This window comes from Selaginella moellendorffii, unplaced genomic scaffold (assembly GCF_000143415.4).
Source record: "Selaginella moellendorffii unplaced genomic scaffold, v1.0 SELMOscaffold_1, whole genome shotgun sequence".
Taxonomy (NCBI): Eukaryota; Viridiplantae; Streptophyta; class Lycopodiopsida; order Selaginellales; family Selaginellaceae; genus Selaginella; species Selaginella moellendorffii.
The window spans coordinates 3,503,872-3,531,156 of record NW_003314262.1 but is presented as its reverse complement, the minus strand read 5'-3'; the positions used below and the strand labels follow the sequence as shown (position 1 = coordinate 3,531,156).

At 44.0% G+C, this 27,285-nt stretch overlaps 4 protein-coding genes and 1 pseudogene across 4 annotated transcripts; 4 read left to right on the top strand and 1 right to left on the bottom strand.

Moving 5' to 3' along the window:
- The first annotated feature begins 12,002 nt into the window (after positions 1-12,002).
- On the top strand, positions 12,003-13,815 carry LOC9630656 (protein transport protein SEC13 homolog A). Its single transcript, XM_002962038.2, has 4 exons — positions 12,003-12,437; positions 12,682-13,224; positions 13,297-13,527; positions 13,706-13,815. The coding sequence occupies exons 1-2, from the start codon at positions 12,003-12,005 to the stop codon at positions 13,156-13,158; spliced, it is 912 nt and encodes a 303-aa protein (XP_002962084.1). The 3' UTR covers positions 13,159-13,224; positions 13,297-13,527; positions 13,706-13,815.
- On the top strand, positions 13,541-15,499 carry LOC9657895 (L-gulonolactone oxidase 2). The gene is made up of 2 exons (XM_002962037.2): positions 13,541-14,572; positions 14,628-15,499. Exons 1-2 carry the CDS (start codon positions 13,651-13,653, stop codon positions 15,449-15,451), a joined length of 1,746 nt encoding a protein of 581 aa, XP_002962083.2. The 5' UTR covers positions 13,541-13,650; the 3' UTR covers positions 15,452-15,499.
- A 1,618-nt stretch (positions 15,500-17,117) lies between these two features.
- LOC112348318 lies at positions 17,118-19,143 on the top strand (annotated as a pseudogene).
- A 399-nt stretch (positions 19,144-19,542) lies between these two features.
- On the top strand, positions 19,543-20,935 carry LOC112348316 (L-gulonolactone oxidase 3-like). The gene is made up of 2 exons (XM_024680640.1): positions 19,543-20,233; positions 20,289-20,935. Exons 1-2 carry the CDS (start codon positions 19,543-19,545, stop codon positions 20,933-20,935), a joined length of 1,338 nt encoding a protein of 445 aa, XP_024536408.1.
- A 2,944-nt stretch (positions 20,936-23,879) lies between these two features.
- Positions 23,880-25,817, bottom strand: LOC9657894. The gene has a single exon (XM_024680632.1). It carries the CDS (start codon positions 25,815-25,817, stop codon positions 23,880-23,882), a length of 1,938 nt encoding a protein of 645 aa, XP_024536400.1.
- Positions 25,818-27,285: the final 1,468 nt, after the last annotated feature.

The window sequence follows — 27,285 nt, the reverse complement described above, 5'->3', positions numbered from 1 at the left end:
TTTACCGTTATTGCTAAGGAGTTAATATATTCCCTTGAGAGTATTGATTTTCTTGTCTTAAATGGTTAATTGTGTGTTGAGGAGGTTAAACGGTATGAATCTTTTGCTTATATTGTCGTGGCTTAAGTATTTTATGATAGGAAGTCTTTTGTTTTCAAAACTTTGAGCACATGTCTTTTTTATTTCCTTATTTTTGCATTAACAACTATTAAAAATTCCTACTTTATTCACTTTTTTTTTTTATAATGATTTTTCCTCAATTTTTCTCACTTTCTCCTCTTTGCTCTGACACTTCAAACTTTTTTTTCTTTATAGGAAGGGGTAGAGGGGATAGACAGTAGTTCGGCCCCAACAATAGAGTGAGGATAAACAAATATAATAGTAGAGCGAAGATAAATGATATAGATTGTGGAGTGAGAATGACTATAGCAAGTCCAAACAAAACATATAACCCCAACATAGTGAAGCCAAAAAAATGAAATAATGGAGTAAAGATGAGTATACAAAAGTTGGTGCTTCAAAATGTTTTTTTCTTCAAGGGGATAAAAAGGATGTGGAGGACAAATGGAGTGAATTCAACCTCCTATGTGTAGTGCTAAACAAAGATGAAAATCAATATTGACCAAAGGGAATATATAAAAGTAGGTTTTACTTATGGTTATGAGTTTAAATTAACAGTTATCTTGAAGGATTATCAATGAATTGACTTAAAGGCAAAATGTATCATTTATTACAATGGCATTTTATGGATTATAGTAATTCTTGAAGTCTCTTTCTTTAATTCAAAGTTATGGGTTTAAGGTTAGTTTGAGCATTTGGTAGTTGTATATAGAGTTGTAATTAGTTCATTAAGATTTTATAATCAATTGATAGTTATGGCATGACTTTGAGTTTTGTTTTAATCATGGTTGTCAACAACTACATTAGTGGTTATATGGGAGCTTTAAATTCTTGTAACAATTTATAATTACCCAGCAAAAACTCTAAATGTTCCATTTGACTTATGGTTATTATGTTTTCATCTTTTGGAAGGGTGGATGGTGTAAAGTCTATAAATACATATATGTATATACATATATTACCTTGCCTAGATAATATGCTAATTATAACACTATAATATATAATCATCCATTTGGGATATAATTTAGTCCATATGTGAGTGCATGGAATATGGAAAGGGAATACAGAAAATGTACATATCAATTAGCCCAAAAACCCTCATTTATATATAGGAGCAAGTGTTCTGGATTGAAACCAATCCAACGGCTACCAAAATCCCACTATATTAATATTAATATACGGCATTATAATCATACATTTGGACCTCAGATCATCCCCTCCTCTTGGAATAATGGAAGACCATTAAGGTTCTTTTGTAGATGGGTTGGGATTTGGAAGAACGTTAGGAGGAGGCATCGGTGGATTTGTAGGTGGTATCAATTGTTCTTACTCCCTTTGTATGAAGTGTTTCAATTATTACACATACACAATTTCTGGAGGATTAGCTTGCTAGACATCATACCAAACCTCATAAGCTTGTGGTTCAACTTGCCACAACACCCAAAACAGCCCTTTCCACTAAGCAAAAAGCCTTTTAAATAAACCATTTACCGTAAGATAGTGAAAACAAACTAATATTTAATAAACCATTTACCGTAAGATAGTGAAAACAAACTAATATCAAGTCAACCACTTTGAACTCTGCAAGTGGATAATGATGGGAGTTGTAGTGCTATTGTTGTCTCATTTGTATGCGACTTAAGTGTTTTGCAGACTTTGCTTGTCAAATACTAATCCCACAACCTAGCATTGGCAACTTGTGGCAATTATGAAGGTAAACCCACCTCCGTTGGTAATATTGAATCATGACTATAGTGTAAGCAACTAAAGAGAACGACTTGAGAGATGGTCCATGGGGTTCAAATATAGAGGGAAAGGGCCCATGAACAAGAGTGCACCCCCTTTTCCAATCGGTTAAGGGATCTTAGGATATTTAGAGTTAAGCGTCCTTGGGTTTGAATAGTACTGGGCTGGGTGACCTCCTGGGAAGTCCAAACTCAGGAGCTTACATTTGGTATTGGAGCGGTCTCGGGTCAGACTCTGTTGGTTGGCTAAGGGAATCACACCACATGTTGATTGACATCTGGCTGGTCCAGTTTGCTCCCGCTGGGCTCGACCCGAGGGGTAAGGTGTCAAGAGAGCGGGGCTCTCGAGAGAGCTACGGCTCTCAGCTTCCGTTCACGAGGGCGTGAACTTGCAGGGAAGCGTGGTGGATTGTAGGCAACCAAAGAGAACGACTTGAGAGATGGTCCATGGGGTTCAAATATAGGGAAAGGGCCCATGAACAAGAGTGCACCCCCTTTTCCAATCGGTAAAAGGTCTTGGGATATTTAGAGTTAAGTGTCCTTGGGTTTGAATAGTACTGGGCTGGGTGACCTCCTGGGAAGTCCAAACTCAGGAGCTTACATTTGGTATTGGAGCGGTCTCGGGTCCGACTCTGTTGGTTGGCTAAGGGAATCACACCACATGTTGATTGACATCTGGCTGGTCCAGTTTGCTCCCGCTGGGCTCGACCCGAGGGGTAAGGTGTCAAGAGAGCGGGGCTCTCGAGAGAGCTACGGCTCTCAGCTTCCGTTCACGAGGGCGTGAACTTGCAGGGAAGCGTGGTGGATTGTAGGCAACCAAAGAGAACGACTTGAGAGATGGTCCATGGGGTTCAAATATAGGGAAAGGGCCCATGAACAAGAGTGCACCCCTTTTTCCAATCGGTAAAAGGTCTTGGGATATTTAGAGTTAAGTGTCCTTGGGTTTGAATAGTACTGGGCTGGGTGACCTCCTGGGAAGTCCAAACTCAAGAGCTTGCACATAGAAGTTTATTTGGTAAAGTACTAATAGAATTCTGCACCTTTGTGACATATGTATATCGAAGAGATGGCAAATAACCATCATAATCTGAATGTTGAAACTTCACATACTTCGCAATCATTCCTTTGAATATCTGAACAAGCTATTCCACTAAACCATTTGACTGTGGATGATAACATGAAATACCTTAGCTATAAATATAGGACCATTATCTAAAAGAATTGACTCCAGAAAAGAATATTGGAACACCACTCGATTGAGGAGGAAGTATCTAACAGCAGTTGCAAAAGCATTAGCAAAAGCACCAACTTCCACCCAACAAGTCAAATAGTCAAAAGCAATAATAACATATTTATTACTAGCAGTCAATTGTGGAAAAGGTCCCATAAGATCAAATGCCACCAACTTAAACGGGCAGGAAACTGCAATTAACTCAAACTGTCCTTCTACGGCACAAGGGAAAGTATTATGAGCTTGGCATTAAATGCAACTATGCATATACTAGATAATATAACATCGCATCTCCAACTAATAGAAAGACTTGTGCAACTTCTCGATCACACAATGATATTCTATATACCCACCTAGAATAGGAGAATCATAGTAAGTATGGAGAAACCATAGAATAAAGATAAAAGGCACCACTAACCATAAATGATCATCATGATTTATCCCCATAAAATAAATAAAACTGTCTTTAAAGTGATATTGAGAATGTAAATGCTAGAATGGTAAGTCATCAGCAAGTGATGCATGATTCTCAAACCCATCTCAAAACTTTCAAATCCACAGTTCAATCTTTTGAACCTCACGAACCTCATCAAGAGAAGGTAGCTCTTTGCTCTGCACCTTATAGACACTGAACGTCAAGTATAACAACTGCCGATGGCACAGATATAAACACCTAGACTTCCCAAGAGGTCACCCAACCGTGCACTATTCAAACCTAAGGATGCTTAACTCTAAATATCCCAAGATCTTTAACCGATTGGAAAAGAAGATGCACTTTTGTTCATAGGCTCTTTCCCTTTATATTTGAACCCCTATAGATCATCTCTTGAATTGTTCCTTTTAGTTGCTTATAATCCACTACGCTTCCTTCCAAGTTCACGCCCTCGTGAACGAAAGCTGAGAGCCATAGCTCCTGAGAGCCCCGCTCTCTTGACACCCTACCCCTTGGGTCGAGCCCAGCCGGAGCAAACTAGACCAATTAGATGTCAATCAATATGTGGTGTAATTCCCTTAACCAACCAACAAAATCAGACTTGAGACCTCTTTGATGCCAAATGTAAACTTTTGAGTTTAGACTTTTCGGGAGGTCACCTAGCCCCATACTATTCAAACTAAAAGATGCTTAACTCTAAACATCCCAAGACCCTTAACTGATTGGAAAAAAGGGTGCACTCTTATTTACAGACCCTTTCCCTCTATATTTGAACCCCTATGGATTATCTCTTAAGTTGTTCTCTTTGGTTGCTTATAATAAAATCCTCATTTAGAAAATCCACAGATGCTAGAATAATAGGCTTATCAGAAACATAAGAAGAGAGTGAAGAAGCAAGAGGAGCTCGAGAAAGGGCATCAGCATTAGCCATAAAACTCCCCAGACAATGAACATCAAAATCATATATTTGAAGCTTCAAAGCCCATCAAGTAATATAACTAACCAAGTTCTTCCACTTTAATAATAAAGTAGTAGCAACATGATCACCTTCAAGTAATGTCCGAGAACCATGTAGATATGTATAAAGTTTCTCAAAACCCTAGACTATTGCTCAACACTCCTTTATCGTAGAGTAGTTCACCTCCATTGGTTGTAATGTATAACTTATATATGCAATGGGATGGCGCTAACCAGGCACACTTGAGCTCTTTTGCATCAACACACCTCCAAGATCAATATCAAAAGCATCCATATGCAAAATAAAAGGTTGAGTGTAGTTAGGATATGCCAAAACCAAAGGAGTCATCAATTGCTCTTTGAGATCTATAAATGCCCACTCATAATCCGAAGACCAAATGAACGATGACATTGATGACTTCAACAATGCTTGTAACGATGTAATATGATCAGAAAGATGATCCACAAAATGACTGATATACTGCACCTTGCTTAGAAGTGTTACATATCATTCACATGCTTTTGAGTAGGGAATTTTAGAATAGCCATAAGTTTATCCTTCAGCTTCAAACCAACATCCTATAGCCGATCCAACACTTTACAAACGTCACAGATATATGCTTCCTATGTCCCCTCCGAGTGGATCAAGACATCATCAATGAAGTCAATAGTCACCTCCAGCATATTGCAAAGAACTTTGTTCATCATTTGCTAGAAAGTTGCTAAAGTATTATTCAAACCAAACAACATAACCAAAAACTCATACAAACTAAACAATATATGAAAAACAACCTTAGGAATATCTTCTTCAGCCATTGGTACTTGCTAGTACCCAAAAGCAAAATCTAACTTGGTGAACCAATGACTTCTCCTTAGACGATTTAAGAGATTAGTAGTGTGAGGAAGATAGTACATATCCAAGATCGTCATTTCGTTTAACAAACGATAATCAATGCAGAAATGAATACTTCTATTAGGCTTCATCATAAGATGAGGTTCACATACCCAAGGACTCCACCACTTTTGAATAACACCCTTTTCTAACATCTCTTTGACATTTGCACGTAAAATCTTGATATCTTTAGGTGACTGATAACAAATAGAAACCTTGATAGGACGAGCATCCCTGGTTGAAATCAGATGATGTGTGGCAATCTTGGCCCTAGAAAATAGATTAAATTCAAAGAGATCGGCATACTCCTTTATAAGCCTATCAACCACTGCAACACAAAGACTATCAAAAGGATTGGACAAGGGAAGAGCGAAACAAGATGGAAATATAGAAGGAAGTAGTGGGGAGACAAAAATAATAGAAGTAAAGGTAAAAGCAAAGGGACGAAGAGGTATAAAAATGAGAGGAATGGATGAAATATAAAGAAGTATAAAACAAGGGGGAGAGGCCTCAAAGTCACATTTGGCATGATTGTGCTGCAATCAATTCATACTAAAGGTGAAGTCAAAAGCTTGACTCAACACCATCCGCAATGACTACAACCCAAGTTCAAAATTGCCCACACATATAACTAGGTCCACCTCATCCCGTGCACATGCATGTATACAGTTGTTGCTATAAAAAATGAAAATTGGTTCTGCCATATAACACAAGTGTATATGGCAACATGTGGCAATAGGTCGAGAAATAGAAGATAAACTCAAATTTATATCAATTAATATGGAGAGAACAATAGGAAACCTCTTGTTATAAAAATAAACTTGGAAAGTAAACACTAGATGAACTGGTGCCAAATGAACACCTTAATAATACTCCCGAAAGAAAAATGGAAGAATCACTAACTTATTTATGTAAGATCCCTTCGTTACTTACATGACTCCTTATTTTCCATATGCACCTCGATATCCAGACCTTCCACTGCAACAACACGAACAAGATGTTGTTGACGCCAAAGTCTTCACCTAAGAAATGGAGGCTGCCAATCTAGAAAACACCAACAACACCGATAAGTGTGACCAATTTCATCACACGTCTAACAACGAACATCATAGCCATGATCACATCCTCACCCTTATCCTTGTACTCGAGCAACAACCTCCATTGGAATAGGACCATCACTTATAGGAAGTGGAGCTGAAGGAAGTGCAGCGAGAAGTGAAAGAGGCAACATTTCATAATATTGTGCCAAGCGAAGAGCATTGTCAAGGGTGGCTAAAGCAAGTGCATTGACGAAGTATTGGCCACAACATTCTTAACTTGATCCACTCTAACATATTTAGCTCCGCACAAAGCAAGAGGCTTCGGAAATAAACGTTAAATTGCATCACTAACTCAAATGGCCTTTGACGAAGACAATGCAATTGTTGGAATGCATCATCACAATCATCAAAATGTTCGAATGCATGTTTGAAGACATCTAGGAGAACATTCCAATCCCCATGAGTGGTTGCACTTAAACCATTGTACCATTGTAACACCATCCCTTAGAGATACGTGGGAAACTCATGGAAATATCAAGCATCATCCCAAGAATGATACGTGGCAATCACCGTGAAATGATCGAACCAATAGTACATATCATCCTTAGGATTCTCACAAAAAAACTCCGGCCGAACATGAGAATTTGCACCAAGAGCAAGAGGAGCTGTACCATATGCCATGAATGCTGCTATCAACTAAGTTTGGTTGTTCAATTACAATTGCATAGCATTAAAAAATTGCACTAACTACTGCTCCAAAGTCAAAGGAGGAGGAAACTGTTACTCTGCCATGAAGATGAATGAAAAGAAAAGAGCAAAAAAAGATAAATGAAAAAAAGTTAGAAGGAAAGGGAGATTTAGACAATACAAAAACTAGATTTAAACCAAAATCCTAAAAAAAAAAAAAACAAAAAAAGGAAATAAAAGAAGTTAGATTTAGACAATGCAAAAGCTAAATATAAACCAAAATCCTAAATCCAAGCATTTTTCAAAGACAATCAAAAGTGTAGAACAATGTGAGTATATGGAATATGAAAAAGGAATACAGAAAATATGCCCTAAAAATCTTAGTTTATATATAGGAGCAAGTGGTCCAAATTGAAATCAATCTAACAGCTACCAAAATCCCATTATCCTAATATTAGTATACGGCATCATAGCCGTACACTTGCACCTCACACATCCAATAAAAAGGGGTTTAAACCTTAATTAATATATTTATTCCCATTGAGCATTCATAAAATAAAAAGTTTATTTAATTTTTAATGTAAATTTTAACTTATTAAATATAAAGTTGTGAGTGCATGGAATATGGAAAGGGAATACAGAAATGTGCATATCAATTAGCCCAAAAACCCTAGTTTATATACAGGAGCGAGTGGTCCGAATTGAAACCAATCTGACGGCTACCAAAATCCCGTTATGCTAATATTAGTATACGGCATCGTAACCGTACACTTGGCCCTCACATCATCCCCTCCTCTCGGAATAATGGAAGACCATCAGGGTTCTTTTGTAGATGGGCCGGGATCTGGAGGAACATTATGAGGAGGCATTGGTGGATCTGTAGATGGTATTAACCGCTCCTGATCCCTTTGTATGAAGCATTTCAACTGTTGCACATGCACAATCTTTAGAGGATTGGCCTGCTGGACATCATGCCAAACCTCATAAACTTGTGGTCCAACTTGCCGCAACACCCGATACGGTCCTTTCCACTGTGCAAGGAGCCTCTTAGATAAACCACGTACCGTAAGATGGGGAAAATGGACTAACACCAAATCATCCACTTTGTACTCCGCAGGTGGACGATGATGGGAGTTGTAGCGCCGTTGTTGTCCCACTTGTACGCAGCCTAAGTGTTCGGCAGACTCTGCTCGGACAAGTGGAAGAATGCTTGTCAAATATTGATCCTATGACCTAGCATCTGCAGCTCGTGGCAATTGCGAAGGTAAACTCAGCTCCATTGGTAATATTGGATCATGACCATATAGGAGTTTATATGGTGAAGCACCAACAGAACTCTACACCCCAGTGACATATGCATACCGAAGAGACGGCAAATAACCATCCCAATCCGAATGTTGAAAGTTCACATACTTTGCAATCATCCCCTTGAACATCCGAACGAGCCGTTCCACCAGAGCGTCTGATTGTGGATGATAAGCACTCGTGAAAGTGTGGCGAATCCCCAACCGAGACGTCAAAACATGAAATGCCTCAGCCATAAATGCAGGACCATTATCCGAAAGAATCCGCTCTGGACAAGAATGTTGGAACACCACTCGATTGAGGAGGAAGTATCCAACAGTAGTTGCAAAGGCGCTAGCAAGAGCACTAACTTCCACCCAACGAGTCAAATAGTCAGAAGCATCCACATGTAAAATAAAAGGTCGAGTGTAGTCAGGATATGCCAAAACTGGAGGAGTTGTTAATAATTCTTTGAGATCCCCGCATGCCCGCTCACAATCCAGAGACCAAATGAAAGATGACGTTGATAACTTCAGCAACGCTCGCAATGGTGCAATGAGATTAGAAAGATGATCCACAAAACGCTCAAGATACTGCACCTTGCCCAAGAAGCACTGCACATCATTCACACACTTCGGAGTAGGGAATTTTAGAACAGCCATAAGTTTGTCAAGATCAACTTGCAAACCTTCACGAGAAATATGGTACCCAAGATAAGTTGTGTCCTTGGATCCAAACACGCACTTCGACCACTTCAGCTTTAAACCAACGTCGCGTAGCCGATCCAACACTTTACAAACATCACGAACGTGCTCCTCCCACGTCCCCTCCGAGTGGATCAAGACATCATCAATGAAGTCAGCAGTCACCTCTGGCATATCGCAAAGAACCTCGTCTGAAAAGTTGCTGGAGCATTGTTCAAACCAAATGGCATCACCAAGAACTCATACAAACCAAATGGTGTACGAAAAGCAGTCTTAGGAATATCTTCTTCGGCCATCAGTACTTGCCAATACCTAGAAGCAAGATCTAGCTTGGTGAACCAATGACTTTGCCCCAGACGATCCAAGAAATCAACAGTATGAGGAAGAGGGTACACATCCGGGATCGTTATGTCATTTAATGGATGATAGTCGATGCAGAAACGAATACTCCCATCAGGCTTCGTCACAAGATGAGGTTCACATGCCCAAGGACTCCGTGACTTCCGAATAACACCCTTCTCCAACATCTCCTTGACATTTGTACGTAAAATCTTGATCTCCTTTGGTGACCGACGACGAACAAGAACCTTGATTGGATGAACATCCCTAGTTGGAATCGGATGACGTGTGGCAATCTTGGCTCCAGACGATAGGTCAAAGTCAAAGAGATCAGAATACTCCTTCATGAGCCGGTCAACTACTGCAACACAAAGATCGTCAGAGGGATCGGAAAAGGGAAGAGCAAAACAAGATGGAAATACAGGAGGAAATAGTGCGGAAACAAAAGTAATGGAAGCAGAGGTAGAAGTAAAGGGACGAAGAGGTACAAAAGTGAGAGGAATGGATGAAACATAAGGAAGTATGAGACAAGGGGGAGAAGCCTCAAAATCACACTTGGCATGATTGCGCTGCAACCAATCCATACCAAGAATGAGGTCAAAAGTTTGACTCGGCACCACCCGCAACGACTGCAACTCAAGCTCGAGATCGCCCACAGGCACAACCAGGTTTGCCTCATCCCGTGCACATGCATGTGTACGGCTATTGCCATAAAGAATGAAAAGTGGTTCCGCCGCACGACGCAAGTGTAGACGACGACGTGTGGCAACAGGTCGAGCAATAAAAGATAAACTCGAACCTGTATCAACCAACACGGAGAGAATAATAAGAGACCTTTTGTTATAAAGACGAGCTTGGAAAGTAAACACTGGATGAACTGGTGCCGAGTGAAACCCTTGATGATACTCCCAAAAGAAAAATGGAGGGGTCACTGACTTATTTGCGCAAGGTCCCTCCGTTACTCGTGCAACTCCTCGTTTCCCAGATGCATCTTAGTGTCCAAACCTTCCATTGCAGCAGCACCAACGAGACGTTGCTGACGCCAAGGTCTCCACCCAAGAAATGGAGGTCGCCAATCCGGAAAACACCGACAACACTGATAAGTATGACCAACTTCATCACATGCCCAACAGTGAACATCATGGCCATGACCACGTCCTCGCCCTTGACCTTGGACTCGAGCAGCAGCAGCATCAACCTCCATTGGAACAAGACTATCACCCACAAAAAGTGGAGCTGAAGGATGTGTAGCGAGAAGTGGAAGAGGCAACGTCTCATAACATTGTGCCAAGTAAAGAGCATCGTCAAGGGTGGCGAGAGCAAGTGCATACACAAGTCCGACAAGATCTTGACGCAATGCTGGCCACAACATTCCTAGCTTGATTCGCTCCGACATATTTGGCTCCGCACGAAGCAAAAGACTTCGGAAACGAACACCAAATTGCATCACCGACTCAAATGGCCCTTGGTGAAGACGATGCAATTGTTGGAAAGCATCATCACAATCATCGGCATGTCCGAAGGCGCGTTTGAAGACATCCGGAAGAACACTCCAATCCCCGTGAGTGGTTGCTCCCAAACCGTTGTACCACTGCAATGCCGTCCCTTGGAGACATGTGGGAAACTCACGCAAACGTCGAGCGTCATCCTAAGAATGATATGTGGCAATCACCGTAAAGTGATCAAACCAATGGTATACATCATCCCTAGGATTCCCGCGAAAGAACTCCGGCCAAACGTGAGGATTGGCACCAAGAGCAGGAGGAGTTGTACCATGTGCCGTGAATGCCGCCATCAACTGAGTTTGGTTGTTCAATTGCAAGCACATAGCATCAAGCAATTGTACCAACTGCTGCTCTAGAGTCAAAGGAGGAGATTGTTGATCTGCCATGGAGATGAATGAAAAAGAAAGAGCAAAAGAAGAGAAATGACAAAAAGCTAGAAGGAAATGGTAGATCTAGACAATGCAAAAAGCTAGATCTAAACCAAAATCCTGAAAGGAAAGAACAAAAGAAAGGAAATAGAAAAAGTTAGATCTAGACAATGCAAAAGCTAAATATAAATTGAAATCCCAAATCCAAGCACTCCCCGGGGACAATCAAAGATGCCCCTCACCTCCACCAATGTGAATGCATGGAATATAGAAAGGGAATATAGAAATGTGCATATCAATTAGCCCAAAAACCCTAGTTTATATACAGGAACGAGTAGTCCGGATTGAAACCAATTCGACGGCTACTAAAATCCCACTACACTAATATTAATATATGGCATCGTAATTGTACACTTGGCCCTCACAAAGTTTATTTTTTTAAATTATATTATCTAGATGTTTTTATAAATATTTAATCTTATAAAGTTTTGTTATATATTTTTAATTATTCTTATAAAGTAATTTGATTTAAAACCAAATATATACATAATTAATAATAGTATTTTTCTTTAGAATTCAATTCCATATTTTTATTTTTAAATAATATTATTATTTAAAAATATTTTGAAATTCTATAATGCACTCCTTTATAAACATTGCTTTTAGGGAATCTAATTATTTAGGGTTCCTTGCGAGAATGGCAGAGGGAGACTCCCACTGCACCAACGACGCTGCTGTGGATTACTACGGCAAGAAGATCGCGACGTGCTCGTCGGATGGAACGATCCAAGTCCGATCCATCGACAATCCCTCTGATCCCGGTGTGATTCTCACGGGGCACCAGCTCCCGGTATGGCAGGTTGCATGGGCGCACCCTCGATTCGGCTCCATTCTCGCCTCCTGCTCCTTCGATCGCCGCGTGATCGTGTGGAAGGATTCCGGGAGGAATGGGCAGTGGTCGCAAATCCAGGTGTTTGAGGAGCACCAAGGGAGTGTGAATTCCATCGATTGGGCGCCTCACGAGCTGGGCTTGATCCTTGCTTGCGGCTCGTCCGACTCGAGCATCTCGATCTTCACGGCCAAGCAAGGCAACGCGTCGGCTGCATGGGACAAGACGAAGATCGGCTCAGCTGTGAGTCCTTTCTTTTATACATAGATCTTAGTTTAGTTTTTCTTTGCTTGCATCACGTTGCTCTCTTTATTGTCATTGCATTGTTTTTGTTTGATCTTCTTGCTCTCTGTTCAAGTGTTCTTTATCTCTGTCAGTCGATTGATTGATTTCCTTGCTCTCCAAGCTACTGTAGAAAGTCGTTCCACAATTTAAAGCTTTCACGAGCTCTAACCATTCTTTCTGTTTTTTTTTTTTTTTGTCTTAGCACGAAGGTGGCGTCACTGCTGTTTCATGGGCTCCAGCACTGGCCCCAGGCGCTCTCGTCTCGTCGCAACCAGCGTCACACAACACCTATGTTTTCAAGCTCGTCTCTTGCGGTTGTGACAACACTGTCAAAGTCTGGAGGTTTAGCGATGGAAGCTGGAAGATGGACTGCTTCCCGCCGCTGTCCAAGCACAGCGACTGGGTGAGAGACGTTGCATGGGCACCAAACATCGGGCTCCCGAGAACTACCATGGCCAGCGCTTCGCAGGATGGGACGGTGATCATTTGGACCCAGGATCACTCGGAAGCTGGCAGCGATCAGTGGCAGGGGCGACTGCTCAACGATTTCAAGGTCCCGGTTTGGAGAGTTCGGTGGTCATCCGCTGGGAACGTTCTTGCCGTGACGGATGGAAGCAATGCCGTCAGCCTCTGGAAGGAAGTCGTGGATGGGAAATGGTCGCAACTTACGGCTCTTTAGACAGTCAACACCACGAGGTGAATTTTTCCTTCTTGCTTGGCGGCTTTGGATCGTGATCCAATTGGGGTAAGGTTCTCTTTGTTTTCTTTTTGTTACAAGTTTCGTGTTGCACTGCTTACTTACATCTTTGGATCGCAGATGTTATCTCCTTCCTGGAATTGTTTCCTTTTAAATAAGATCCAGGTTTACTTTTTTATCTTTTCCTTTCCTTGTTTTTTCTTTTTGGTTTTGTTTACAGACGGATATGAGTTCTTGTTGTGAAGAGTTCCGTAATGAATGGAACGAAATGCCGCCAGTTTGTAGAAGAAAGTCGTAGATGGTGGCAACTTACAGGTCTCTAAACGAATAGTGGATACACGAACACGCCAGGTAATGTTTCTTATCAAGCTCATGCTTGACTTGGTGTGCGACATTGGTGTTTCTACTTAAGTGAGAGTCTCGAGTTTCACCTTTGATTGTCTCGTGTAGATCAGCTCTGCTCGTTCAAAGAGAATGGGACTTTTCACTTTCTCTAGCATGCTCACTCTCTCGATTGTTTTCTTTGCAGATGTTCTTGCGCTACCTCCGCCAGCAGTAACTTGCAGATCTGGAAACTCAAACTGCACGATCTCTGGAACTTACGGGACATGGCCCGATCGATCCACTTGCAAGGCTGCTCAAGTTTTCTATCCGGCGAGCGAGCAGCAGATCGTCGACGCCGTAGCATTTGGAGTCCGAAACAACATGAAGATGAAAGTCGTGACGAGGCTGTCGCACAGCATACCGAAGCTCGTGTGTCCCGGAGGCGATCAAGGACTCGTGATCAGCACGAAGAACTACAGCCGCGGCATTGTCATCGACAGGGCAGCCATGACGGTCACGGTTGACAGTGGTGTGGAGCTTCGCAACTTTGTGGACACTCTCGCAAGTTCCCAGCTCGCTTTTCCACAGTCTTCATACTGGAGCGGCGTCACGATCGGTGGCCTCCTCAGCACCGGTGCTCACGGAAGTTCTCTTCGAGATCTGGGAAGTGCTGTTCACGAGTACGTGACGAGCATCAGGCTCGTGGTTCCGGCATCGCCAGCAGAGGGATACGCGAAAGTTTTAACTTTCACCCAAGCTAGCGAAGATCTGGACGCGGTCAAGGTTTCTCTCGGAGTTCTAGGCGTGCTGTCCAAGATCACACTCAAGGTGGAGCCGATGTTTAAGAGGTCCGTGACCAACACCATGAGGTCGGACAGCGATCTGGAGGATCAAGTCGCCACTTTTGCAAATGGTAACGATTATGGTGACATAACTTGGTATCCTTCCATGAACCAGGCGGTCTACCGGATCGATCAACGGGTTCCAAGCATTGTTCCCGGAAATGGAGTGAACGATTTCATCGGCTTCCAGCCGACAGCAGTGTTGATCTCTCAAGCTACGAGAACTACAGGTAATTTGTTGTTCTTTATAGCTCTTTTGACTTTGTCTTTGTTTTGCTGCGATAGAAAGAGTTTTTGAGTTCACGAGAGACACGCAAGGTACGTGTAACAGAGCTCGGCTTCAGGCATTCACGCTCTGGACGACTGGCTACGGGCTCAAGAACAACGGCGTTCTCTTCACTGGTTATCCGCTGATTGGAAACCAGAACAGGATACAAACCTCAGGAACTTGCTACAACTCTTCCAGCTCGCTCTTCACTTGCCCATGGGATCCCAGCATCGATGGCTTGTTCTTCCACCAGACAACCATCTCGATCGCCCTCGAAAGATCCAGGGACTTCATACTCGACGTGAAGAGGCTGAGAAACGCGACTTTGAACGGTCTGTGCGGTCCCGACGGCTACAGTGGATCTCTAATGCGCTACGTGAAGAAATCCAGCGCTTACTTGGGAAAGCCCGAGGATTCCGTGGACATCGACGTCACTTACTATCGAGCGGACGACGCAAACACTCCAAGGCTCAACGAAGACGTCCTCGAAGAGCTCGAGCAAATGGCCGTTTTCAAGTACCAGGGAACTCCACACTGGGGGAAGAACCGCAACGTTGCCTTCGTCAACGCTTCCAGAAAGTATCCAAACCTTCCAAAGTTTTTGGATGCGAAGAAGAGGCTGGATCCCAATGGCTTGTTCTCGAGCGAGTGGTCGGATCTGGTTCTCGGAGTGACGACCGCTGGATTGACCAGCGACAAAGATCACTGCGCTCTAGAGGGTCTTTGCATTTGCTCCAGCGATCGACATTGCGCTCCGGAGAGGGGCTACTTTTGCCGGCCAGGACGAGTGTTCCAGCAAGCCAGAGTGTGTCGCTTCGAAGAACTACTCAGTGTTGAATGACTTAACTTACCCTGGATTTAAAAACAAGATTTTACCCTTGTCCGTGAAGAAAAACTACATTGAAAACCCTCGATATAGCTAATAATGACTTCACAAAACATTGTTTTTTGGGATTGACCCAGATGTTTTTCTGTGTTTTGTTTATAGATTTCTGGAACCAGGGAGGCTGGCATCACATCAAATGGTGAGCCCTTAAAATGCAAGCTTCACAAAATGTAAATGGGATATATCGAAAGTTGAATCTAGTAACAATATCTTGGGATTTCATCCGTTGAAGAGATTGGTAATGAACATGACCAAGTCTTTATGCCAAAGCTTTGCACAAGAATTTGCCTACACAATCTAAAAAGCTTGAACCAAGTCGGCAACAGTAATTTCATACAAGTCCTTAATGTGTGACCCACGAAGCAATTGTGTACCAAATATATGAAGAGTCAACCAAAGAGACTTCTTTTGCATCAAAAACTACCATTGTATTTTGGACATTAAATTTCATCACAAGGTGGAAACGTGTATGGCACCATCAAAGGCCATGGTGCTCCCATGATTAAGTGAGAGCCAAAATTGCCCAATGCCTTCCATGGGGATAATGGTCTTGTCACCTAAATAAAGCACCATGATCAAGTGAGAGCCAAAATTGCCCAATGCCTTCCATGGGATAGTGGTCTTGTCACCTAAATAAACACTATGTTTTCCAATACTCGGCTAATAACACTCAAAAAAACTCTTTTTATTGCCCATAGGATTAGTACAACTAGAGTTTAGGAGCCACCAGCTTGGTGCTGCAATTGCCTCTGTGTTGTAGAGTTCCTCAGCATCCTCATTTGCTGTAGCAATTCCATCATGCTCGAGCAGATTGGCTTTTGCTAGCGTAGTTAGTCGCTTGACAGGCTTGGGAGCAGGGCAATCTCAAGCCCAGTGGCCCATCTCCAAGCAGCAAGCACACTGATTCTTAGCAAGTCTGGGCTTGGCAAGCCCAGATGCCACAGAATTTTGCCCTTTCTGGGCATTTGCAGCTGCATGTGGTTTTGCCACCTTGGCATCACCAGAAGCCTGCAAAGCATACATAGCCTACGGCATTTCAGCTCTCTCACTTCACATGGCCTCAATGTTGCAAAAACTCCTCACGGCATCTGCCCAAGTCATCCCTAGTTGGAAAAGCAGGCTCTCAACTGCATTCTTCCAACTAGCTTGGCAAGGACCTGTAGAGCCGCAGCCTCTGCTGCTCATCCGTGAGATAGTGTTTCGCCCCAGCAGTTGCAAGTTGTGTGAAGAAGCCCTAAAGTTTAGTAGATGCTGCCAATTTCCTCTAGCCTTAAGGAATCCATTTGTGAATGGATGTTGAAGACATCCATTTCACTCTTGGTGCCGTAGGTGTCGCTCAGCCACTTCCAGAGCTCTACCACAATGGACTTTGGAATCGATGGGGCAGCAAAGAGAACATTCGAGGACAAGCACATTGCAATACTCCCTCTAGCCTTGGAATCCCGAAGGTTCCAATCACGCACCTCTAGAGCCTGGAGCCGTCTATCCCATCTACAATCCCCAACAACCCATGAAACAAGAGATAGGATTCAAGATGGATCTTGAATCCCTCAAACCCTTTTCCATCAAACTCGCTAGATGGATGGCTTTCTTTCCATAGCGCTATCCCAGCTCCAATACCATGAGACAAATCGACCGTGCTAGTGGACCGAACAGGAAAACCCTAATGTCTACGTGGCGAGGTGTGTCGTGTAACACCATCTACGACTTTCTTTCACAGATCGTGATTAAAAGTCTCTTGGATAGCTTCTTTTTTTGATACGCGTGAAGATATGAGATTTCCTGTTGCACTGCTTGCTTCATCTTTGAATCGCATTTTTTGCAAATCTTATCTCCCTCACACTCGTTCTCTCAATTCTTTTGTTTGCAGATGCTCTTGCGCTACCTCCGCCAGCAGTAACTTGCAAGTCTGGGAATTCAAACTGCACAATCTCTGGAACTTACGGGACATGGCCCGATCGATCCACTTGCAAGGCTGCTCAAGTTTTCTATCCGGCGAGCGAGCAGCAGATCGTTGACGCCGTAGCATTTGGAGTCAGAAACAACATGAAGATGAAAGTCGTGACGGGGCTGTCGCACAGCATGCCGAAGCTCGTTTGTCCCGGGGGCGATCAAGGACTCGTGATCAGCACGAAGAACTACAGCAACGACATTGTCATCGACAGGGCAGCCATGACGGTCACGGTTGACAGTGGTGTGGAGCTTCGCAACTTTGTGGACACTCTCGCAAGTTCCCAGCTCGCTTTTCCACAATCTTCATGCTGGAGCGGCGTCACGATCGGTGGCCTCCTCAGCACCGGTGCTCACGGAAGTTCTCTTCGAGATCTGGGAAGTGCTGTTCACGAGTACGTGACGAGCATCAGGCTCGTGGTTCCGGCATCGCCAGCAGAGGGATACGCGAAAGTTTTAACTTTCACCCAAGCTAGCGAAGATCTGAACGCGGTCAAGGTTTCTCTCGGAGTTCTAGGCGTGCTGTCCAAGATCACACTCAAGGTGGAGCCGATGTTTAAGAGGTCCGTGACCAACACCATGAGGTCGGACAGCGATCTGGAGGATCAAGTCGCCACTTTTGCAAATGGTAACGATTATGGTGACATAACTTGGTATCCTTCCATGAACCGGGCGGTCTACCGGATCGATCAACGGGTTCCAAGCATTGTTCCCGGAAATGGAGTGAACGATTTCATCGGCTTCCAGCCGACAGCAGTGTTGATCTCTCAAGCTACGAGAACCACAGGTAATTTGTTGTTCTTTATAGCTCTTTTGACTTTGTCTTTGTTTTGCTGCGATAGAAAGAGTTTTTGAGTTCACGAGAGACACGCAAGGTACGTGTAACAGAGCTCGGCTACAGGCATTCACGCTCTGGACGACTGGCTACGGGCTCAAGAACAACGGCGTTCTCTTCACTGGTTATCCGCTGATTGGAAACCAGAACAGGATACAAACCTCAGGAACTTGCTACAACTCTTCCAGCTCGCTCTTCACTTGCCCATGGGATCCCAGCATCGATGGCTTGTTCTTCCACCAGACAACCATCTCGATCGCCCTCGAAAGATCCAGGGACTTCATACTCGACGTGAAGAGGCTGAGAAACGCGACTTCGAACGGTCTGTGCGGTCCCGACGGCTACAGTAAATTTCTAATGCGCTACGTGAAGAAATCCAGCGCTTACTTGGGAAAGCCCGAGGATTCCGTGGACATCGACGTCACTTACTATCGAGCGGACGACGCAAACACTCCGAGGCTCAACGAAGACGTCCTCGAAGAGCTCGAGCAAATGGCCGTTTTCAAGTACCAGGGAACTCCACACTGGGGGAAGAACCGCAACGTTGCCTTCGTCAACGCTTCCAGAAAGTATCCAAACCTTCCAAAGTTTTTGGATGCGAAGAAGAGGCTGGCTTGTTCTCGAGCGAGTGGTCGGATCTGGTTCTCGGAGTGACGACCGCTGGATTGACCAGCGACAAGGATCACTGCGCTCTAGAGGGTCTTTGCATTTGCTCCAGCGATCGACATTGTGCTCCGGAGAGGGGCTACTTTTGCCGGCCAGGACGAGTGTTCCAGCAAGCCAGAGTGTGTCGCTTCGAAGAACTACTCAGTGTTGAATGACTTAACTTACCTGGATTTAAATGAACGTACAATATCGAGTAGAACTGGTCTACACGAGACGAAGGTTGTTGGTGTAGGTTGCCACCATCTCCCATCTACGACTTTCTTCCACAGGTCGTGATTAAAAGTCTCTTGGATAGCTTCTTTTTTTGATACGCGTGAAGATATGAGATTTCCTGTTGCACTGCTTGCTTCATCTTTGAATCGCATTTTTTGCAAATCTTATCTCCCTCACACTCGTTCTCTCAATTCTTTTGTTTGCAGATGCTCTTGCGCTACCTCCGCCAGCAGTAACTTGCAAGTCTGGGAATTCAAACTGCACAATCTCTGGAACTTACGGGACATGGCCCGATCGATCCACTTGCAAGGCTGCTCAAGTTTTCTATCCGGCGAGCGAGCAGCAGATCGTTGACGCCGTAGCATTTGGAGTCAGAAACAACATGAAGATGAAAGTCGTGACGGGGCTGTCGCACAGCATGCCGAAGCTCGTTTGTCCCGGGGGCGATCAAGGACTCGTGATCAGCACGAAGAACTACAGCAACGACATTGTCATCGACAGGGCAGCCATGACGGTCACGGTTGACAGTGGTGTGGAGCTTCGCAACTTTGTGGACACTCTCGCAAGTTCCCAGCTCGCTTTTCCACAATCTTCATGCTGGAGCGGCGTCACGATCGGTGGCCTCCTCAGCACCGGTGCTCACGGAAGTTCTCTTCGAGATCTGGGAAGTGCTGTTCACGAGTACGTGACGAGCATCAGGCTCGTGGTTCCGGCATCGCCAGCAGAGGGATACGCGAAAGTTTTAACTTTCACCCAAGCTAGCGAAGATCTGAACGCGGTCAAGGTTTCTCTCGGAGTTCTAGGCGTGCTGTCCAAGATCACACTCAAGGTGGAGCCGATGTTTAAGAGGTCCGTGACCAACACCATGAGGTCGGACAGCGATCTGGAGGATCAAGTCGCCACTTTTGCAAATGGTAACGATTATGGTGACATAACTTGGTATCCTTCCATGAACCGGGCGGTCTACCGGATCGATCAACGGGTTCCAAGCATTGTTCCCGGAAATGGAGTGAACGATTTCATCGGCTTCCAGCCGACAGCAGTGTTGATCTCTCAAGCTACGAGAACCACAGGTAATTTGTTGTTCTTTATAGCTCTTTTGACTTTGTCTTTGTTTTGCTGCGATAGAAAGAGTTTTTGAGTTCACGAGAGACACGCAAGGTACGTGTAACAGAGCTCGGCTACAGGCATTCACGCTCTGGACGACTGGCTACGGGCTCAAGAACAACGGCGTTCTCTTCACTGGTTATCCGCTGATTGGAAACCAGAACAGGATACAAACCTCAGGAACTTGCTACAACTCTTCCAGCTCGCTCTTCACTTGCCCATGGGATCCCAGCATCGATGGCTTGTTCTTCCACCAGACAACCATCTCGATCGCCCTCGAAAGATCCAGGGACTTCATACTCGACGTGAAGAGGCTGAGAAACGCGACTTCGAACGGTCTGTGCGGTCCCGACGGCTACAGTAAATTTCTAATGCGCTACGTGAAGAAATCCAGCGCTTACTTGGGAAAGCCCGAGGATTCCGTGGACATCGACGTCACTTACTATCGAGCGGACGACGCAAACACTCCAAGGCTCAACGAAGACGTCCTCGAAGAGCTCGAGCAAATGGCCGTTTTCAAGTACCAGGGAACTCCACACTGGGGAAAGAACCGCAACGTTGCCTTCGTCAACGCTTCCAGAAAGTATCCAAACATTCCAAAGGTTTTGGATGCGAAGAAGAGGCTGGCTTGTTCTCGAGCGAGTGGTCGGATCTGGTTCTCGGAGTGACGACCGCTGGATTGACCAGCGACAACGATCACTGCGCTCTAGAGGGTCTTTGCATTTGCTCCAGCGATCGACATTGCGCTCCGGAGAGGGGCTACTTTTGCCGGCCAGGACGAGTGTTCCAGCAAGCCAGAGTGTGTCGCTTCGAAGAACGTCTTGTTTAAGAAAAAGTAATAAAAAAATGAACGATTCCCTAGATCGGTTTGCAAGTTTCTGGAACGGAAAAATGTATGCGCTTGCATAAGATGGCTTTGTGGTACTTTGACTCCTTTGATGCTTGCTAAATTTTCGTCTTGGTGCTCATAGTTATGGGTGTTCTGAATTTGCTCGATCGCCACTGAGTCTAGCAGCATCGCTTGAGTGATTGATTGATGGACTGCTGTCCCTTTGTCCCGGGATACGGGGTGGTGAAGCCAGATCATGATCAAGGTCTTGCATTTTCTTTTGACTGAGACTTTGGAGCTGGCAGAGAATGTCCAACAAGTGCATAGTTTTCTTTTTCGAACAAGGAGAAGTTACGTTGAGTTCCACGACTTCTGGATGTTTTTCCTCGCTGTCTGCAGGGTCTTTCTCATTTTATTCTCCCTCGTTTTTCCTCTCATAGTTTGGGATTTAAAGGCAAAGAAACAAGCTACTAAGCTAGTGCTGTAGAAGCACCAATGCTCTTGCATTTAGCATGAATAGTTTGGTCACAAGGAGGAGGCTGATTTGAATTTGTTAAATCTGTGCATGACTTTAAAGGTGATCCCAGCAATATGAAAAGTATTATAGAGAAAAAGATTAATTTTGAGTTTACAAGATCTCTTGGATTAATCTTGTCTTTATAAACTATAAACATAAACATTATAAAACATTAGATGGCTATATAAAATAATCTACTCAAGAGCGAGCAATGGTAATGTAATGTCATGTTAGTCACTTTTCTTTTTCTCCAACATCAATGTTTTTTCACAAGAACAAGAACACACTTCGAAAAGTCTAATGTTTCTAGCCATGGTCTATAAGAGTTAGGATTCTGGATGGTGATGACGCCATGATAGAATAAGACATGTTTTCTAGCTTCTCTAATCCTCATCATCATCACTGTGCTTCCAACATCACTGGTGGTAGGAATTCAAGATCTCAAGATTACTATTCCATAATCTCTAGCCCATTTTTAGATTTTGAGGCTAAGAACAAATCTAAATCTCAGTTTCAAATTATATATTTAGTTCTCTCTATTTTGATTTGATGATCAGTCTCCAACTGTTAATTGATATATTAGAGATACCAATAAAACTAACTACTGGGATTTCATCAAAAGTAAGTAGGGCCAAAAAGTTAGTTTTCTGACTCAAATACATACTATATAGCAAATTTTTATTAAGAAATGGTTATAATAAATTCTTTCTACCTTAATTTTTTTTAAAAAAAATTAATTTAAAAACTTAAAAATATAATATTAAAATAATTCTTTAAATAGAGACCTTATGGATATATACCTTTCACAAATTGTAGCACACTATTATTTCCATGTTATATTTACCAATCTTTCCATTCTATAAATTAATTATTCCATATAAGGCAATTAGTTACTTAGTGGATGCCCTATAAAATTTATGGATGCTTAATATGTACATTTTTAATTTTATGATTAAGAATATACTTTTCTTCGTATGATGATTAAATATAGTGCACTTGAATTTTATTACACTATGAAATAAAGAATTGAAACACACTAAAATACTCTAAAAACACTAGCTCAAATTGTGTTAAACAAAGTTTGATACAACTTCAGTATACCAGTAACTATAAATGCTTAATATATATAATTTAAATTTTAAGGGTAAAAATATACCTCACATTATATTTTAAGTACTAATCAATAGCACCAGAGTTGAAATCTGGAGACATTCCTGGGCCTTTTTCATGATCAAGAGATCCAGCCCCAGAAGTAGTGATGATGCCAAGGAGTGCCAGAACTCCGCACGAGGATAAGTTTGTAGAGAGAAGAAATCCCAATCTTGAGCAAAAGGATTCAATAAAGAGATTGTGGAGTCTTTCAAGCCAAATCATATTTAGAATTATGATGAAACTGATTCTAGTCAGAAGTTAAATTCTAGAGTTTTATGATGCCATAAATATCAAGCTCTGTGATTTCCAAGGTTAGGTTTGAAGAAATAAGAGTTCAAATTCCGTGGTCAAGCACTTATCTAGTTCCAGTTTAGCGGTTTGCTTCTTTGCTTGCAGGTCCCTCCCATGAGAAAAAAACAAGGGACCAGGAGAAAGAGAGAAAGAAAGAACCTGTAATCTTTCCAGAGTCTTCGAGTGTTAAAAACGTATCAATGTTTGCAACTGAAAACACCACAAGCAACTTCTCCTTGTTGGAAATATCTTCCACATTCTCCGCCAGCTCCACGCCCCACCGCATGGCAAGACCTTGCTCGTGATCCCACCCAGGTCGGCTTCACCACGCATCACATAGAAACTATGAGCACCAAGAGCCGAGAGACCTTCTTCCAATGGTCACGGCTGCCTGCGTTGAAGTAGGCATTTAACTTTGTTCCAGAATTCTGAGAACAAATCCCTGCCCATCAGAAAAAAAAACTTGGCATCATTTGCATCTGCATCAGTCCTCTGCGTCAAAGGAAAGAAACATCTTATAGACTTGCTATTGCTTTGCAGACAATTGTGTGACAAGGAAAACAAGGGACGAGCGTAGAAAGAGTCGCGTGATTTGCCTTCGGCAGCTGAACGTATTACCTCTAGCGAACCCCGGTTTCTCATGGGAAATCCATTGGGCGAAATGCAAGTTCGCTTGTGCATCGTAAGTCGGCTCGGAAATCAAAGCCCACCATGGGAGCCTAGAAATCTCTTGTTTCTTTCGCGATATTTTCCTTGGCAAAAAACGAGGCGCTGCGTTATAACTTGATAACAGAAAGCAAGACACGTTGAGTTGAGACATACCTCAGGCGCGCCTGGCTTTGTCCGGCTCATCGCTCTGCAACCATTTCAGGAATTTGACCCTCGCGCTCTTCGTCATCGACGCTCCATAGCGCATCTGGAAGCAGAAGTCGATGGCTATATCCGCCACGGTCTTCTGCTGCTCCTTCTCCTTCGTCATCGTGGGGTAGAACGCCATGGGAAGGCAGCCTGCCGTGAGCGTCTCCAAGCTCTCGAGGTTCGCCGCGGTAACGTTCATGAAATCCATGCAGAACTCGCTGTCCTTCGGCATCACCTCGACGACTTTCGGGTGGGCGGAATCCTGGTAGAGAAAGTAGAGGAGGTACGCTGGAGCGAAGGATATGCGTAGGACCATCTTGTTCGCCCTTTTGTTGGTCGTGTGCTTGAGGATCTCCTCAGAGTCTATCGCCACCTGGACGAGCTCTTGCTCCACTAGGAACTGCCGCACGCTCTTGGGGTTCACTTCAAAGACTCTCCTGTACTCCCTGAGGTGCTTGAGGTAGCGAAGGCACAGGCTCTCGTAGGGACCGCCCAATCGCCGGTAGAGCATCTCGGTCGTGCAGCGCCAGCACCGGCACCAGTTGAAAAACTCTTGGCGGAGGGCCACTGGGAGGATCTCCAAAGCCGGAGCATAACAGTAGGTGAGCTCCTCTCCGTTGTCGATGTCCACATTGGCCCGGAAGATCTTGGCGGGTCCAACTTGCACCATGCATAAGTTCCCCCTGCAGCTGTGTGCGATGAACCCTGCCAGCGTCCACAAGCCCCCCAGAAAGCCCAGCTTGAAGTTGTGCTCGAGTATCTGTCTGATCTTGTCCGTCTCTATGACACGCTTCTCTGTCCAGTCAATGTCGGAGTTTGGCTTGAAGACTTGCATTGGTGGGATCCTGGCGTTATTCTCGTCGAAAATCTGGCTCCAAAGGTAATGGAGTTGTAGCGAAGTTCTCGGAGACTTCTGCGCGGCTCGCAAGACTTTGACGTAGACGTCTACAGAGGCATGCTCGGCGTACATGTCACGGACGTAGCCCAGTGCGTTGCTCACAAGTACGATCTCCCCAGGCGCGATAGCTTCGGTGGCGAACAGGCCGACGCCGCCACCGTAGTCACGGCGGGAAATTTTCACTGGCCCGGCAAAGTCCAGGAAAGCTGGAGAGTCGTCGCTCTTGCAGCCTCGGCTCAGGTAGCGGTGGAGGTCGTCGGAGATGTCGCGTTCTTCGCTCTTGTCCATGAGCTTGATGGTGTGAGCCCGTTGATCATTATACGCCTCAACGTTGCTGCAGCGCGAGAGAGCTAGCTTGTACGCCTGCACTGCGTCTTTGTATTTGAGCATGCCGTGGAGAGCTCGCCCCTTCCTCGTCAGCAACTTCACTGAGAGGACGTTCTCCGTGGCATTCGTGAGCGCCAGTGCCTTCTCCGCGTTCTGAAGGGCACAGAAGAAGTTCTCGAGCTCGAGGTGGCAGTGGGAAGCGTTTCCGAAAGCCAGAAGCTTGTCCCTCTCGTTGTCAGCCTTCGAAATGCTCAGGTTGTAGAGCTCTATAGCTGCCAGGTATTGCTTCCTGTGGAAGTGCTCGTTGCCCAAGCTGCGAAGCTCGCTGGATGCTTTCTGGCCGAGTTTGCGCATGGTAGTCGGGAAGCAGGAGATGATCTCTACGTTTCCTGAGCACCGAAATGTTGACATACAAATGACAAAACACAATAGATTTACTTTACCTGGATTATCAACAACGCAACGTCCTTCCAGCCGAAGGTGCTTTTTCACTGTTATCGATGCGCCCGTGGGATATAGTGCTTCCAGTTCCTCCAGGGAAGAGTCGCTTCGAGCTACAAATAGAAGACGAACTTCGATCGGTCCGGACAGATAGAGGATGAAGTCGTTGCTTCCGCCCAATTTGGATCCCTCGATTGTCCCACTCAGCGCCAGTTGCTCTTCTCGCAGGCGATTCATGCCGCCAAGCTCAAAAGTTATCACCCTTGGGGCTGATCAAGCTATGGAGTCGTTGTCGTTTTTGAGCCTCTCGTGAGATGCCAGGAAATAAGTCCTGCCCAAGGGAAAGAAGTTGAATCGAGCTTTAAACAGTCTTCACTAAACTCACCTCCTGGAGCTCCAGAATGCCCTCCCAGGATGCAGGCGCACTATCACTGGTCGAGGCGCCCTTCCAGAAGCAAAACACAGCAACAAAAGTAATGACACGCTCGGACTGGTTGTATGTTACCTCGTTCTTTTCTTTCCAACGATCGTCCGAGAACAAGTCGTCAATGATCTAACAATAGTCCACACGAAATCCAGCGTTCTTAGACGAAAGAATAAAAGCTTTACTAGAGTCTGTTTGTACCTCCTGGTCGACGAAGTCGCGAATTCTAGAGAGCGCAACCTCCATGTTTTTGCGAATTTTTTGTACACCCTAGGTGTAACAAACTGCTGCTTAGAAGAAGTTTGAAGCTTTCGGAGAGTATCTCGCATAGAATCTCGGATGCCGAGACAGCGAAATCTGTCATCCGGAGCTGGCTTGGCTGTGGATTCGAAGGAACAAAGCAAGAATCTGAGAGAGAAATATGAGGAAACAGAGAAAATACCCTGTCATCGACCCCCATTTGCATCATCAAGTCGACAAGCTGCAATGCCGGTGCCCGGGACGAAGATGCGCCCTTGGAAAAAAGCTCCATCAGGGAATCACGCGACAAGCCTGTGCGGAATCGAAATATACCGCAATCGATCGCCCCGCCTCCGAAATATCACCGCGGGAGGCACTAGACGCTGCCGGATCCGGCACAGAAGCATTCCGGGAGCGCCTAGACATCGTATCTGCAAGCACAGGATCTCGCGAGGACGAAGAGGGCGACGCCGCATTACCTTCTCTTCGCCTAAAGCCCTAAACCCAAACACCCGGGCACAAAAAGTTTAAGCGCAGCCGTCCGATGCATGGCATTGATATTCCCGCGTTCCGATTAGCTTAACTAGAGGTTATTCAGCTAAACTGTCCGTCATTACACCAAACTGAATCTATAATCTCATGTAGAAAAAGAAATTTATTTTAAGTACTAAAGTTTTTCATTAAAAAATATTTGCAAAAAAAATCATAAGTAATTTATTATGGATATTATATAAACTTTATTACTCATTTCAAGAAGCAGTATTACAATGTAATTTGAGGATAAACGTTTTAGGTGGTATTAGTGAGTTTCAAAAACCTTTCAAAAAGGAAATCATCACTTATATACATTTTGTAAGTATAACTTAAGTCATTATTGTGAATAAGAAACTTTATTACCATATGATGATGCATATCAGCAATTCTTTCAACAAAATAGTAATTTAAAAAAATTAAAACTTTAATATTAAAGATTTAGCTTTGTATATTCTTTTATACTTTATATAATTTTTAAATTAAAATGAACATAGTTTATGGTTGAAT